General features: G+C 35.9%; 1 protein-coding gene across 6 annotated transcripts in view; it reads left to right on the forward strand.

Annotated features, from left to right (window-relative positions):
* The window catches only part of LOC749905 (deleted in azoospermia protein 1), a 69,445-nt gene extending 58,983 nt beyond the window's left edge, over positions 1 to 10,462 (forward strand). For 2 of the 6 annotated variants that reach the window (XM_063805060.1, XM_016944698.3), the window contains 2 exons: positions 4,491 to 4,589; positions 8,530 to 10,462. In XM_063805060.1, coding sequence (XP_063661130.1) covers positions 4,491 to 4,554 — 64 coding nt within the window. In that variant the 3' untranslated portion in view covers positions 4,555 to 4,589; positions 8,530 to 10,462. Of the gene's footprint in view, positions 1 to 474; positions 749 to 803; positions 938 to 2,243; positions 3,866 to 4,490; positions 4,590 to 8,529 lie in introns of those variants that run through there. The other 4 variants (XR_010155013.1, XR_008542164.2, XM_063805061.1 and 1 more) reach the window with 4 other exon arrangements.
* The last annotated feature ends 3,223 nt before the right edge of the window (positions 10,463 to 13,685 follow it).

Here is a 13,685-nt window from a genome sequence, read left to right on the forward strand (position 1 = left end):
AATATTTTTAAATGATTCTTTATATTAATGTGTTACATTTTGTTACTTTCTTTTTAACCCAGTTACAATCTCCCATGGGTGCAACAGTGCCTTTTTCTCTCTCAGGTTTTTGTGTGCTCAAAGAGTGGCTGGTCCACATAATAAGTGTTCAGTTACTTGTTGATAGACTGTGTAATCTAAGAAAGATAGTATTAATGTTACTTTAGAATTAGCATGTATCTGCGTAGGGTCTGCCTCTGGCTTTACCAGCCACAAAAAATTTGTTGAAGAGAAACAGAAATGTTTTGCTGTTAATTACTCTTAAATAAGAATAGGAATAAAAAAAGAGTATTACCTCTAAAATACCTGAACTTCTTTCCCCCATTATACCTAGTTCTGAAAACATTTGAAAGCAGCTGTTCTAATGTTTCTGCCTAGTTTATTCTTTAAGGATAGCGATTAATCTAGCTCTTCTTTACTTGCAATGATTTCCAGGTGACTCCTCATATAAACTGCTGACTTTGGGATATATTCTCAGTCTGGAATGTATAGATTTCTGACCTATTTTACTGTACCTATAAATCCTGTGAATTTCTGGCATGTAATTTCTCTGATCCTGATTACTTTGATATTTACAGTAGGATTTGACATACTCTATCACTTATTGGTGATAAATAACGTCTATTTTCTTCTTAGTCCGTTTTATTTATGTGTGAGTTTAAAAGACATTTTCTTTGATGGAAAATAAAGTAACAAAATAGTAGGGAAATAGTTCTTCAGTGTCTCTCATTTATTGACATTTTCTGTGTACTTGAAATGTGTAGGATATACCTCTTCTTCTTTTTTCTTCTCTGAACAATGGCTAGAGACAAAGCCCTACTTGTTTCCAACATTTACGGTGAGCCATTACTGAATTTGGGTGTATTCATGTATGCTGCTTCCTATATGTTTTCAAACAGTAAGTATTTATCGAAACATATAAGACATTGTACTGTCCTTCTCCACTTTTGGATTGTACACTGCCCTTAGTTTTTCAAAATGAAGTACAGAAAAAAAACATAACATCTGTAGGAGAACTACATATTACCCTGTAATATTGTCAAACACAAAACTATCTGGAAGTATATTGACAAAGAAATAGCAAATGTATTAAGTTAACTTACATTGAGATCTGTCTTAATGGAGCCTTATCAGCAGTGTAAGAAACAACTTCTGGGTGGGCATAAGTACACAGTGTCAGTAAGGTGAACTTTGCCTGGTGAAATAGTCACTACTTTGTCATTTGTGTGTTCCCCCACCCCACCCAAAGGGGCTTAGCACTTGACAGAGAATATTTATTTCTTCCTAAAGTCATTCATTCATTTAGAATTCTGCATTGTTTTATACGGAAAATTAATAAATATTTTAGTTTTTCATTTTTTTTATTTTGGGAATAATATTTTTTTCTAATTTAAAAAGATGTTTTACCATATTCATTCTTTCTGTAAACTTACTTTCAGACATATCCTACTTATCCAAATTCACCAGGTCAGGTCACCACTGGGTGTCAGTTGCCTGTATATAATTATCAGGTAATTGAAGAGGGAGTAAAATGATTTGTTTTCAGATATTATTGAAGCCTTTAACTTGTTTATATGAATTTCCTGAATAGTGTGTCATTTTAAACTAGTGAAATGTACCTAAAATTTAGGAAAACACTTGCAATGGTCTAGAATGAAGCCCTCTGTATTATTTAGAAGTAATGAATTAACATTTTGACAGGGATATACTTAGCAATAACTTTTCTGTAAAACAGTTTTCTGAGATTCGTTGTCCCCTTCTATATTTCAGCATGTATTTTTTCATCTTTTTCGTCTTTTTATCATCCCATTCTTAGAGCACAGAATTCCAATTATATTTTTATTTTAGCTTGCTGCTTCATGATAGTAGTTCTCTGGGCCTCTTTTCATAGATATGACTACATCTGTGACCCATAATCATATCTATGGTGATAAGTAATAAATTGAAAAAACTAGTATCCTTGAGATTTCCACAATGCCAACTCCAGAAAATTGGGAACATGGCGAGGTTTTATGTATAAAAGTAACAAGAACATCAGGGATTAGAAACATAAAGTACTTCTTTTTTTTTTTACTCTGTTTGTTTCACTTTAATAACAAATGAGCCAGCATGATAAGTGCTTCAATATTGTGTATCTCATGAGTTTTTGAAAATGTGTAGGAATATTTTAATAGTTTTGGTTTCCTTCTTTTTATTTTTTTAAGGTGCTACCACCATGGCCTGTTGGGGAGCAAAAGAGGTTATGGAGTAAAGTGAATTAGTGAAACGTATACTTCCTCATCTTTCTTGACTTTTTTTCTATGCCATATATGCCTATAGATATTTTTAAATGGTTCTTTATATTAATGTTTTATGTTTTGTTATTTTATTTTTAACCCAATTATAAACTCCCATGAGAGCAACAGTGCCTTTTTGTCTCTCACATTTTTGTGTGCTGAAACAGTGGCTGGTCCACATAATGATAAGTGTTCAGTTACTTGTTGATAGATTATATAATCCAGGAATGGCGGTATTAACTGGCTTTAGAATTAGCATGTATCTGCCTAGAATATGCCTCTGGCTTTACTAGCCATAAAACATTTGTTGAAGAGAAACCGAAATGTTTTGCTATTAATTACTCTTAAAGAGGAATAGGAATAAAACAAGAGTATTACCTCTAATACAACAGAGCTGCTGTCTTACATCACGATTGGATATTTGAAGGATATAGTAAGTGTTAAAATTCTCAAAACACTCCCTTAACTACATTTGTTTCTTAGAATCCTTCTACCTCTGATTATGTTGATACCTGGAAGACGTTTTAAAACAAAAGGCTGCCTTAATGCATTTCAACTTTTCGTTTAAAACAAGGTTTCTGAAGTAACACAATTGAATTTCAACACAACCTACATTGAAACTTTTGATACCAGCTCACCTTTTTGAGGAATAAATAAGTAGCTTTTAAACGTATCTGTATTATCTGTTTAATTACACTTTCATTATTTTAAATATAGGCTTATTCAGCTCTTAACTGTCACTGTAGTGAAGTTGATACAGGAGGTGATGTTGTGCTAAATGAATGCTGAATTCATGAAGCTACCCCACCCTCTGGAAATGGCCCACAAAAGGCAAACATCTAATTTTGAATTTTTTTTTTACAATATATATTTCATATTTTTTTCTAGTTTGAATAACTTTTTTTGAGAAGCAAACATTTTTGCCCAAATTTAAAAATGTTAGCCATAAATCATGGAGCTTAAATAATGGACTGATACTCAGCAGTTAATGTAAAGGTTGTTGAAATTTCAGATACCCCAAATTTTCAGTATATACCTAAAGTTTCTGATTCAGCAAGTCCTTTCCTGTATTTCAGTTTCACTAATTTTAAAAAGCCATTCTTTAATAAATACTGTATTAATATGATTTGGCAGAATGCTATGGGAGGGTTTCCTCTAGAATTCTACTCAAAAGAAGAATTAGTATGAATTGTATGTCCCTTTTCTTTTACAACAGTTTTGATCTTAAGCAGTGAAAAATATTTAAATAAGCATTCTCTCCGTAACATTATATGTGGCAGAAGTTTCCAACAGTGGTGAAGTCAGTAGTAATTATTCAAATACTGAAATAGACAGGGTTGTTTCTTTTTTTTATCATTAGTGCAAATTTCTGTAATAACAGTACTGTCACTCTTGCGTCACATATGTTCTGTTAGACAGGTGGGAGTGTGGAAGTAGTTGATGTGCTGGTAATATGTATAATACCCAAGAAGTCCCATTGCTGTGTAAATTCCTTGATTTGATATTGGATTTTAAAATGTGAATAAATATGAAAACATAACTCTTACAGTATAATTGTCCAGTTTTGTTCTGAGTATTTTTTCTTGAAACATTGGAATTCACTTAGGGATTTAACAAATTCAGCTTTTTAAACCAGTATTCTATCGCTAAGGTTCTAAAATAATTCTTCAATTTGTCAGAAAACTTACATACTGAGGATATGTGGCAGGAATTATGAATCACATTTTTATGAATTTCTTTTTTTTTTTTTTTTTTGAGACAGGGTCTTGCGGTGTCGCCCAGGCTGGAAGTGCAGTGGTGTGATCTCGGCTCACTGCAACTTCTGTTTCCTAGGTTCCAGTAATTCTCCCTGCCTCAGCCTCCCGAATAGGTGGAATTACAGGCACCCGTCACCCAGTTAATTTTTGTATTTTTTAGTGGAGAAGGGGTTTCGCCATGTTGGCCAGGATAGTCTTGAACTCCTGATATCAGGTGATGCGTCGTCCTCGGCCTCCTAAAGTGCTGGGATTACAGATGTGAGCCACTGCTCCCAGCCTCTTTTAGCATTTTTGCATTTCTTTAGAAATAAACTGATATGTTCATTAAACCTTCAAAGGAAAAACCAAAACACACCCTTATTAAGAGTGAGTGAAAGAAAGAGTTGTCTTTACATTACTGAAAACTTCTGTGTTTCAGAAATCTGTGGACCGAAGCTTACAAATGGTGGTATCTTGTCTGTTTAATCCAGAGAAGAGACTGATAAATTCCGTTGTTACTCAAGATGACTGCTTCAAGGTATGAAAGGAATGGCATGCATAATTAAAAAGCACACTTGTTCCCTCTCAAGTTAGCTGTTTTCCTTGTGGCACATGTATTTTGGGCTTTCTTAGAGGAATTTTTTTTCTTTTTTTTTTTGTTTTGAGATGGAGTCTCCTCTGTCGCCCAGGCTGGAGTGCAGTGAGTGGCCCCATCTAGGCTCACTGCAAGCTCCACCTCCCAGGTTTACTTAACGCCATTCTCCTGCCTCAGCCTTCCGAGTAGCTGGGACTACAGGCGCCCACCACCACGCCCAGCTAATTTTTTGTATTTTTAGTAGAGACGGGGTTTTACCGTGTTAGCCAGGATGGTCTTGATCTCCTGACCTCGTGATCCACCTGCCTCAGCCTCCCAAAGTGCTGGGATTACAGGCATGAGCCACCGTGCCCGGCCTAGAACATTTAATTGAACTGTTGGCATTTGACTGTAACCCAGTAAACCAGTGTGGGTTTTACCTGGCAGTATATTTTCTGCTGCCGAGCCTTGATATAATGTAGTCAAATTTAGGGAAGAATCCTGCAGCAGAAATTTGTAATTGAAAGGGTTTACTAGAGAAGAGAGTTAGTTGACTACCTTGACCAAATAGTAAAAGAAAATTTTAGATACAGAAAGAAGATCTTGGCTGGGTGCAGAGGCTCACGCCTGTAATCCCAACACTTTGGGGGGCTGAGGTGGGTGGATTGCTTGAGCTCAGGAGTTCGAGGCCACCCTGGGTAACAAGGCAAAACACCATCTCTACAAAAAAAATACAAAAATCAGCCAGTTGTGATGGTACATGCCTGTAGTGCCAACTACTCCAGAGGAGTCTGAGGCAGGAGGATCGCTTGAGCCTGGGAAGTTGAGGCTGCACTGAGCCATGATTGTGCCATTGTAGTCCAGCCTGGGCAACAGAGTGAGAGACCTTGTCTCAAAAAAAAAAAAAAATAGAACTTAATACATGCATATTGGACTAAAGAGAAGAAAAGAAATGATTTACTCAGATGATACACCTGAACAGTGTGAAGGGAGAAAAGGGGTAAAATGAAGCAGTAAAAAGTTGAGTAGAAAGAGAGGTTGATTCAGAGTTGGTGAAGTGGAAGAGAATGTAGCTAGTTGAATTCCAGAAAGCTCTGACTTCTGATCCCACTTTCTGTCCATGTTGGATAGATAAATCTTTTATTAAGGCTCTAATTCTTACAAGTCTAAAATGAGAAGGTACAGGACTAAAGGTTTCTGGGTCCCTGTGGTTCTAAGTCTATAAATACGAAAAAGAACTAACTTGGTCAGTCCGGTGGGAGAAAAATATTATGGTTAATAAAGGGAAGGTGTTCTTTAAATAGCAATTTTATTAAAATAATACCAGTAATACAATTTATGTATTTAAAATGTGCACTTCACTGTTTTTTCATATATTCAAAGTTGTGCAACCATGTCCACAATCAATTTTAGAATATTTAAATCACCTCAAAAATCACCCCCGTACCTTAGCAGTCACCTGCTATTTTCCTGGAACTTGTGTGTATCCCTAGGCAAACACTAATTTACTTTTTTCCTCTAAGGATTTTCCTGTCCTGGAGATTTCTTGTGTATGGAATCATACATAATGATGTGGCATTTTGTGACTGGATTTTTTCACTCAGCATAATCTTTGTAAGGTTCATCAATATTCTAGCACGTATCAGAACTTAATCATTTCTTTTTATTTGTAGATATTACCTTATTCTGTTTATGCATTCGTCTGTTAAAGACATTTGGATTATTTCCACTTTTTAGCTGTTATAACTAATGCTGTGAACATTCATGTACAAGTTATTGTGTGGACATACGTGCTTACCTCTCTTGCGTATATACTTGAGAATGGAATTGCTAAGTCATATTTAACCTTTAGTGGAACTGCCAGATTTGTCAAAACTGGCTACACACTTTACATTCAAAAGAAAATGTTTAACCATCACTTTGTGTCTTACAACAGAACTAGCTTTTTTTTTTGTCTGTGAATGGATATGGGATGAAGCCTAAGCCTTTTTAAAGGGTTATATTATGAATCTTCTGTATAATGTAGAAGAGTAGAGCCAGATAGCAGAATTAAGTTCTTAACATCTTTGCAACATGGAGTAAATATATTTAAATTTGACATTTGTTCTCTTGTTGCTTCATTCTACATAGATAGTACAATTTAGAAAAGAAAGAACTGGAATTGTACATCAGCTTATCTTGCCCAAAATTCTGATTACATTGGTGTCTACAGTAGTACTTAAGTGATTTTCAAAGCAGAAGATAGTCTTTTGTTTCTTTTTTTTTTTTTTTTTTTTGCGGTGACCTCATTTGGTCATCCAGGCTGGAGTGCAGTGTCGCAATCACAGCTTACTACAACCTCAAACTCCTGCACTCAAGGGATCCTTCTGCCTCAGCGTCCCAAATAGGACGACAGACATGCACCACCACACTTAGCTAGTTAAAAAGAAATTTTTTTTTTGAGACAGAGTCCCACTGTGTCACCCAGGTTGGAGTGCAGTGGTGCGATCTTGGCTCACTGCAAGTTCTGCCTCCCAGGTTCATGCCATTCTCCTGCCTCAGCCTCCCGAGTGGCTGGGACTACAGGTGCCCGCCACCACGCCCAGCTAACTTTTTGTGTTTTTAGTAGAGATGGGGTTTCATCGTGTTAGCCAGGATGGTCTCGATCTCCTGACCTTGTGATCTGCCCGCCTCGGCCTCCCAAATTGCTGGGATTACAGGTGTGAGCCACCGTGCCCAGCCAAAAGATTTTTTTTTAAGAGAGAATCTTACTATATTGCCCTGGCTCGTCTTGAACTCCTGGGCTCAAGTGATCCTCCTGCCTCAGCCTCCCAAAGTGCTGGGATTACAGGCGTATGCCACCATGTCCAGCCCAGAAAATATTTTTTTAAACTTGAGTTCTCACCTGGTGGTAGACAAAAGACTCGCTTTGAAACTTCCAGAGTTTTCTGCTTATTTGGGAGAGGAATCAGAAGTTGGCATCCTGCAGTTGTCTGACATTTAGACCTATTTTAATTGACTGTACGTTGTTATATTGAATTAGAATGCCTGAGATATTTTTGAATGTATTTACAATTTCCATAGCCGATTTCTCTTCATTGTCTTAGTTATCTAGCCCTTTCACAATCTTGTTTCCTACATGACCTCTGAAGATACATGTTGGTGACCAGTTTTCTAGATTTTAACCTAAATTGATTATCACTCTTTTGACAGATGAGGTAACTTCCAGAAGCCACTTTTGTTTATATGAAAATGAAACTGAAGTCTTAAAAAAAGGGCACAGCTTTGTAGAAAAGGAAATGTTATTACTCGTTTCACTCATTCCCATTCCTCCTTGTAAGACCTCTCACTTCTCTCTGCACATCTGCAGGCAACATAGAGTGAAAAGAAAGTTTTGCATGTATTTTAAAGTTTTATCTTCCTTTCTAAAGAATGATATGTCTTCACAGGTTAATGATATGTTCTTCAAATGCCAAAACTTACATATTTTAATCTAAAAACATGAAATTTCAGATTGGAGAGCTGTTCGCAAGCTGTAGTTGGTATTAAATGCAGTTCAATTAGTGAAAAAAGTATTCTTTACAATTACATTTTCTACCAGCTGTCTTTGGGACATTACTGCAAAATTATTAACTAAGAAGTACATAAAATGATACTGAGTTTAAGTCCTTTTATTTCTCAGTTTACTGGAATTTGTTTTATTTAATTATTGATTTCTTTTTTTAACTGTTTAATAAAACTAGCCATCTTGGTACATTTGTTATCCCAGTGTTCAAATATGCTTCCTGAAAAGAATCATCTTTTTTCCTCATTATTTATAATGTTTAAACCCAAAACAAATGGTTTAAGTTTTGACAACTTTCAGATCCATAGTAGTCATCAGAAATTTTCAGTAAAATAAAAGGACTATTTCTGTCTTTTCCAGGGTAAAAGAGTGCATCGCTTTAGAAGAAGTTTGGCAGTATTTAAATCTGTTGGATCCTCTCAGCTATCTAGTTTCATGGGAAGTTGCTGGTTTTGAATATTAAGCTAAAAGTTTTCCACTATTACAGAAATTCTGAATTTTGGTAAATCACACTGGGTATAACTTGTATTATTAGACTCTCTATTTTTATCTTAACACTGAAACTGTTCTTCATTAGATGTTTATTTAGAACCTGGTTCTGTGTTTAATATATAGTTTAAAGTAACAAATAATCGCGACTGAAAGAATGTTAAGATTTATCTGCAAGGATTTTTAAAAAATTGAAACTTGGATTTTAAGTGTTTAAAAGCAAATACTGATTTTCAAAAAAGTTTTTAAAACCTGATTTGAAAGCTAAGAATTTTGATAGTCTGAACACAAGCATTTCACTTCTCCAAGAAGTACCTGTGAACAGTACAATATTTCAGTATTGAGCTTTGCATTTATGATTTATCTAGAAATTTACCTCAAAAGCAGAATTTTTAAAACTGCATTTTTAATCAGTGGAACTCAATGTATAGTTAGCTTTATTGAAGTCTTATCCAAACCCAGTAAAACAGATTCTAAGCAAACAGTCCAATCAGTGAGTCATAATGTTTATTCAAAGTATTTTATCTTTTATCTAGAATCCACATATGTATGTCCAATTTGATTGGGATAGTAGTTGGGATAACTAAAATTCTGGGCCTAATTTTTTAAAGGATCCAAGACAAACTAAACTTTACGGGGTATATAACCTTCTCAATGAGTTACCATTCTTCTTTTTTATAAGAAAAATTGTTCCTTGAAATGCTAAACTTAATGGCTGTATGTGAAATTTGCAAAATACTGGTATTAAAGAATGCTGCAGCTTTTTTATGTCACTCAAAGGTCAGTCAGAGTATCTGAAAGGAATTGTTTTTATAAAAACATTGAAGTATTAGTTACTTGCTATAAATAGATTTTTATTTTTGTTTTTTAGCCTGTTATATTTCCTTTTGTAAAATAAAATATGTCCAGAAGAGGCAAAATAGGTAGTTTTGGTATTTCTAAATCACGAAAGTTGTTTAGTAAGTATATCTTAAGAATCTGCTAGAGTTAAAGTTAATGTTGTTTCTAGATTAGGTAGTGTCCTCATTTTATATTGTGACCACACAGCTAGAGCACCAGAGCCCTTTTGCTATACTCACAGTCTTGTTTTCCCAGCCTCTTTTACTAGTCTTTCAGGAGGTTTGCTCTTAGAACTGGTGGTATAAAGAATGGAAGTAGCTGTATGAGCAGTTCAAAGGCCAAGCCGTGGAATGGTAGCAATGGGATATAATACCTTTCTAAGGGAAACATTTGTATCAGTATCATTTGATCTGCCATGGACATGTGTTTAAAGTGGCTTTCTGGCCCTTCTTTCAATGGCTTCTTCCCTAAAACGTGGTGACTCTAAGTTAATGTCGTTACTATGGGCCATATTACTAATGCCCACTGGGGTCTATGATTTCTCAAAATTTTCATTCTGAATCCGAAGGATAGAGTCTTTAAACTTTAGAATTCCCAAGAGGGCTTTATTACACCTCAGAAATTGAAAGCACCATGAATTTGTCTATTAAAAAATTATCCATAGTTTTTTTAGGGCTTTTAACATTCTGACATGCATCATTCTGTGATTAAATCTCCAGATTTCTATAAATGATACCTATATTCTAAAGAGTTAATTCTAATTATTCCGATATGACCTTAAGGAAAAGTAAGGGAATAAATTTTTGTCTTTGTTGGAGTGAAGTATTTAATAGAGTAAGGTAAAGAAGATATTAAGTCCCTTTCAAAATGGAAAATTAATTCTAAACTGAGAAAAATGTTCCTACTACCTATTGCTGATACTGTCTTTGCATAAATGAATAAAAATAAACTTTTTTTCTTCAAATGTGTTTTTTGGCTTTCTGATGTAATAATGTAAAATGGTGGGGAGTTGCGTGGGAACTGTGTAACAAGGTTTAAGTTCGTATAACAAGCTTTAGATTCTTAAAATGCAGAAGTATAAAGTTCAATTTACTAATCTGTCTGAGTTAGCCCATAAAAGCAAATGTAGGTACAAAGATAAGTTTAAGAGGTGCATCAACAGCAGTGCAGAGTAGGAATGCTGATGAACACATCCGACTCTGCTATCTCACGGCTAAGGTCCCTCACATTTTGGACCCTATGAAGCATTTTGTCTACTGTACACTTTGGGCCTAGTCTCTAGATCATTTATTTCGGGGTATTGCAGTTGCTTAAGGGAGCTTAAATTTTTTATATTGCAGGTACTTCCTGTGGATACCATAAAAAAAAAAAAAAAAAATCAGTACCGCTTCTTCTAGCTTTAGTGTTAGTACTCAGTTCTATAAGCTGAGTCCAGTGGAGAGGAAACTCCTCAGACCCTCTTGTATTTCATTAGTTAGTAAGCTTGCTGATTCATAACCAGAAAGTTGACTCCAAGGATACGCAGGATAGCAAACAGTGCTTTCTGCATCACCAAAGATTAAATTGTGATGTTTAGTGTCCAATAATAGGCAAAAAAATAGTAATTCTTTTATGTGCCTATGTGTATATATGTATACATATGTGTCTATATATGCATATATTTATGGTTACGTACATACTAACGATTATCCAGAATATTTGGTTCTAGCTGATCAAGCTAGTAGGTTTTCAGTATTTTCAGACCCCAAAACTAGACTACATATGGGTTAAGATAGTTGCTTTACACCAGCTTGTTTCTAGTTTCCTATTAAATTATTACCACAAAAATCTTTGGAATTGAAAAATAACAGTTAAGCACTTTTTTGTAAAAAGTTCAAGTTATGGTGAAATCAAGCAGCTCTAAAAAGGTTGGTCACCTCCATAAGTGTATTCTGCGTGTTGGTTTTTTCTTTTTCTAAAATCAGATTACCTTTAATTCAAAATAACTTCAGAATTGGTAGTACCTGTCTGGCAAGGAAGTCATTGACTCTTAAAAATAAATGCTCCACAGCACTTCCCTCTCGTTATAAAGCACCTCTAGCCCCCTCTTCACTAAATTTTTCTTGGCTTTTTTTTAAAGGTAAACTGATAAAAATGGGCTGCCACATTGCTTAATCGCCTTGCCTGCTTTCCTTGCTGTCAGTTGAGGGTAATGAGGAGCAGCAACGATAAGGCAGCGTGCCACCTTGCTTTCACAAAGATGCCAATAGAGAAAGTGGGGAAACATAAGGCAGAAAAAAGTAGCAGTATTTTACATTGACCAAGTCTTGTGAATGGGCCAGCTATTGAGTGTGATCATTTGGAATCCCTAGATAAGGATTGCTCCTGTACATATTTTGATAAGTGTAATCTATCCCTTCCCAACATGTGTAGTATGTCTCTGTATGTAACTGATTGTTGTGAGCAATTCCTTGCCACTCATCAAAGACAGAACTTTCCATCTGTAGACAGTACATTTTGTAGTAGAAAACAATAGACAGAAGAAGTTCAAACTGTAAACATGTTTTTGAATGCTCATGCAAGATAATCTGCATAGCAAAGAAATAATAAGACAATTCAACATTGCATTTAGAGTTAAAAACATCTGTCCAGTATGGCTGTAGCTGTGGGCCAATCCTAAGTAAACGCAAAAAAAAAAAAAAAAAAAAAAAAAAAAAAAATTTTTCTCTTGGTACAGAAGTTGAAACTACCACTGTACAATTAAACTCTATGGTCGCTGTATTTTACATTTTTAACTGGTCTGAAACAGTTCTCTAGTTAAGTCTGTAGTTCGTTTTCCCAAGACAAGGCTTTGTAGGTGCACCTTCATTAATGCTGCATGCCAGGAATTCCACATGAAACTTCAAGATGCCGGTTCACTAGGTCTTTTCCACATGAAACTTCAAGATACCGGTTCACTAGGTCTTTAACAATAGAACAAATACTTGCATGACTGGGATATTCAGGTGATGAACACTCCTTATAAATTTGAAGCAATAGTAACATGTTAAGCACTTTGGAAAATTGGAGGTTTCATAACCCTCAATCAGATCTTTTTATAGAATAACAAAAATACACTAAGGTTCTAATCACATCTATTGTCTTTGCCCAAAATAACATGGATAGAGACACACTCCATTCTGGCTCAATCTTAGATGAAACTCCAGAAGAAAGGCAGTTGATAATGATACAGCCAGGCCAGCTGTTTAAGTGGACGTGTCCCCTCTGCCCTTGTACATTTGTTTAAAATTTTTGATAGGACTCTTCCCGCCTCCTTCACACCCTCCATAAATCTGACTAGGCCCATAAGAATGGAGAGAGGTAATTTAAAAGGCAGAGGACATTTTTCTCCTTGTTTTTACCTATGCTGATCCCCTACCTGGTGTTGGAGCAGCTTCACTGTGAGTAAAATCTGAACAGTGTTTAAGCAGTAAACCCACTATATTGAGGAAAGCGTGACCTGCACTTTTTTTTTTTTTTTTTTTTCCCTGAACATGACTTGGTTGTTGCTCATCATTTTGGTTGGTGATGGGTCTTTGACAAACCGATAGGCTCACCATCCAAAGTTGTGTCCATGTTTAGATCAGTGCAGTATTCGATAGGGCACGTTTCCTCAAGATACCAATTTTACAGGGAAGTCAAAGAGCATCAGAGCTATCATAAGGGGTGCTTTTCAGAAGCCAAATCCTGGGCCCCATTCTCAGATGCTCTTATTCTAATGCTCTGGATGGGCCCAGTAATCTGCATTTTTAACATGTGCCCCAGGTGATTCTGACCACTGTAACATACTTTGAGAAATACGGCCTCAGTTGGGGAGCTCTCATTATATCATCTCAAGCTACCCCTGGATTTAGGATAGAAACAGCCCTGTCAGGTCAATTATGACTTTCATAAAGGATTCCGTTGGCTTAATTCACTGAATTCATCTTTCCCGGCCAAGCCCGTGCCTGGGAATGCCAGCTGTCCACAGGCAAGAGTGACTCATGAATGGGCTGAAATAGATTGAATAGGAAGTTTGAAAACCAAGACTTGTGGCCGGAAATCGGTGACAGGAGGGAGTGACTACAGAGGCAAAGCTGGATTCCAAGGCCAAGAGCAGGCAAGCCAAGGGTGAGGGACTAGGCTCGAGTGGGAAAGGGCAGAGTGGATATCCTGGGGACAGAGACACT

This window comes from Pan troglodytes, chromosome Y (assembly GCF_028858775.2).
Source record: "Pan troglodytes isolate AG18354 chromosome Y, NHGRI_mPanTro3-v2.0_pri, whole genome shotgun sequence".
NCBI classification, from domain to species: Eukaryota; Metazoa; Chordata; class Mammalia; order Primates; family Hominidae; genus Pan; species Pan troglodytes.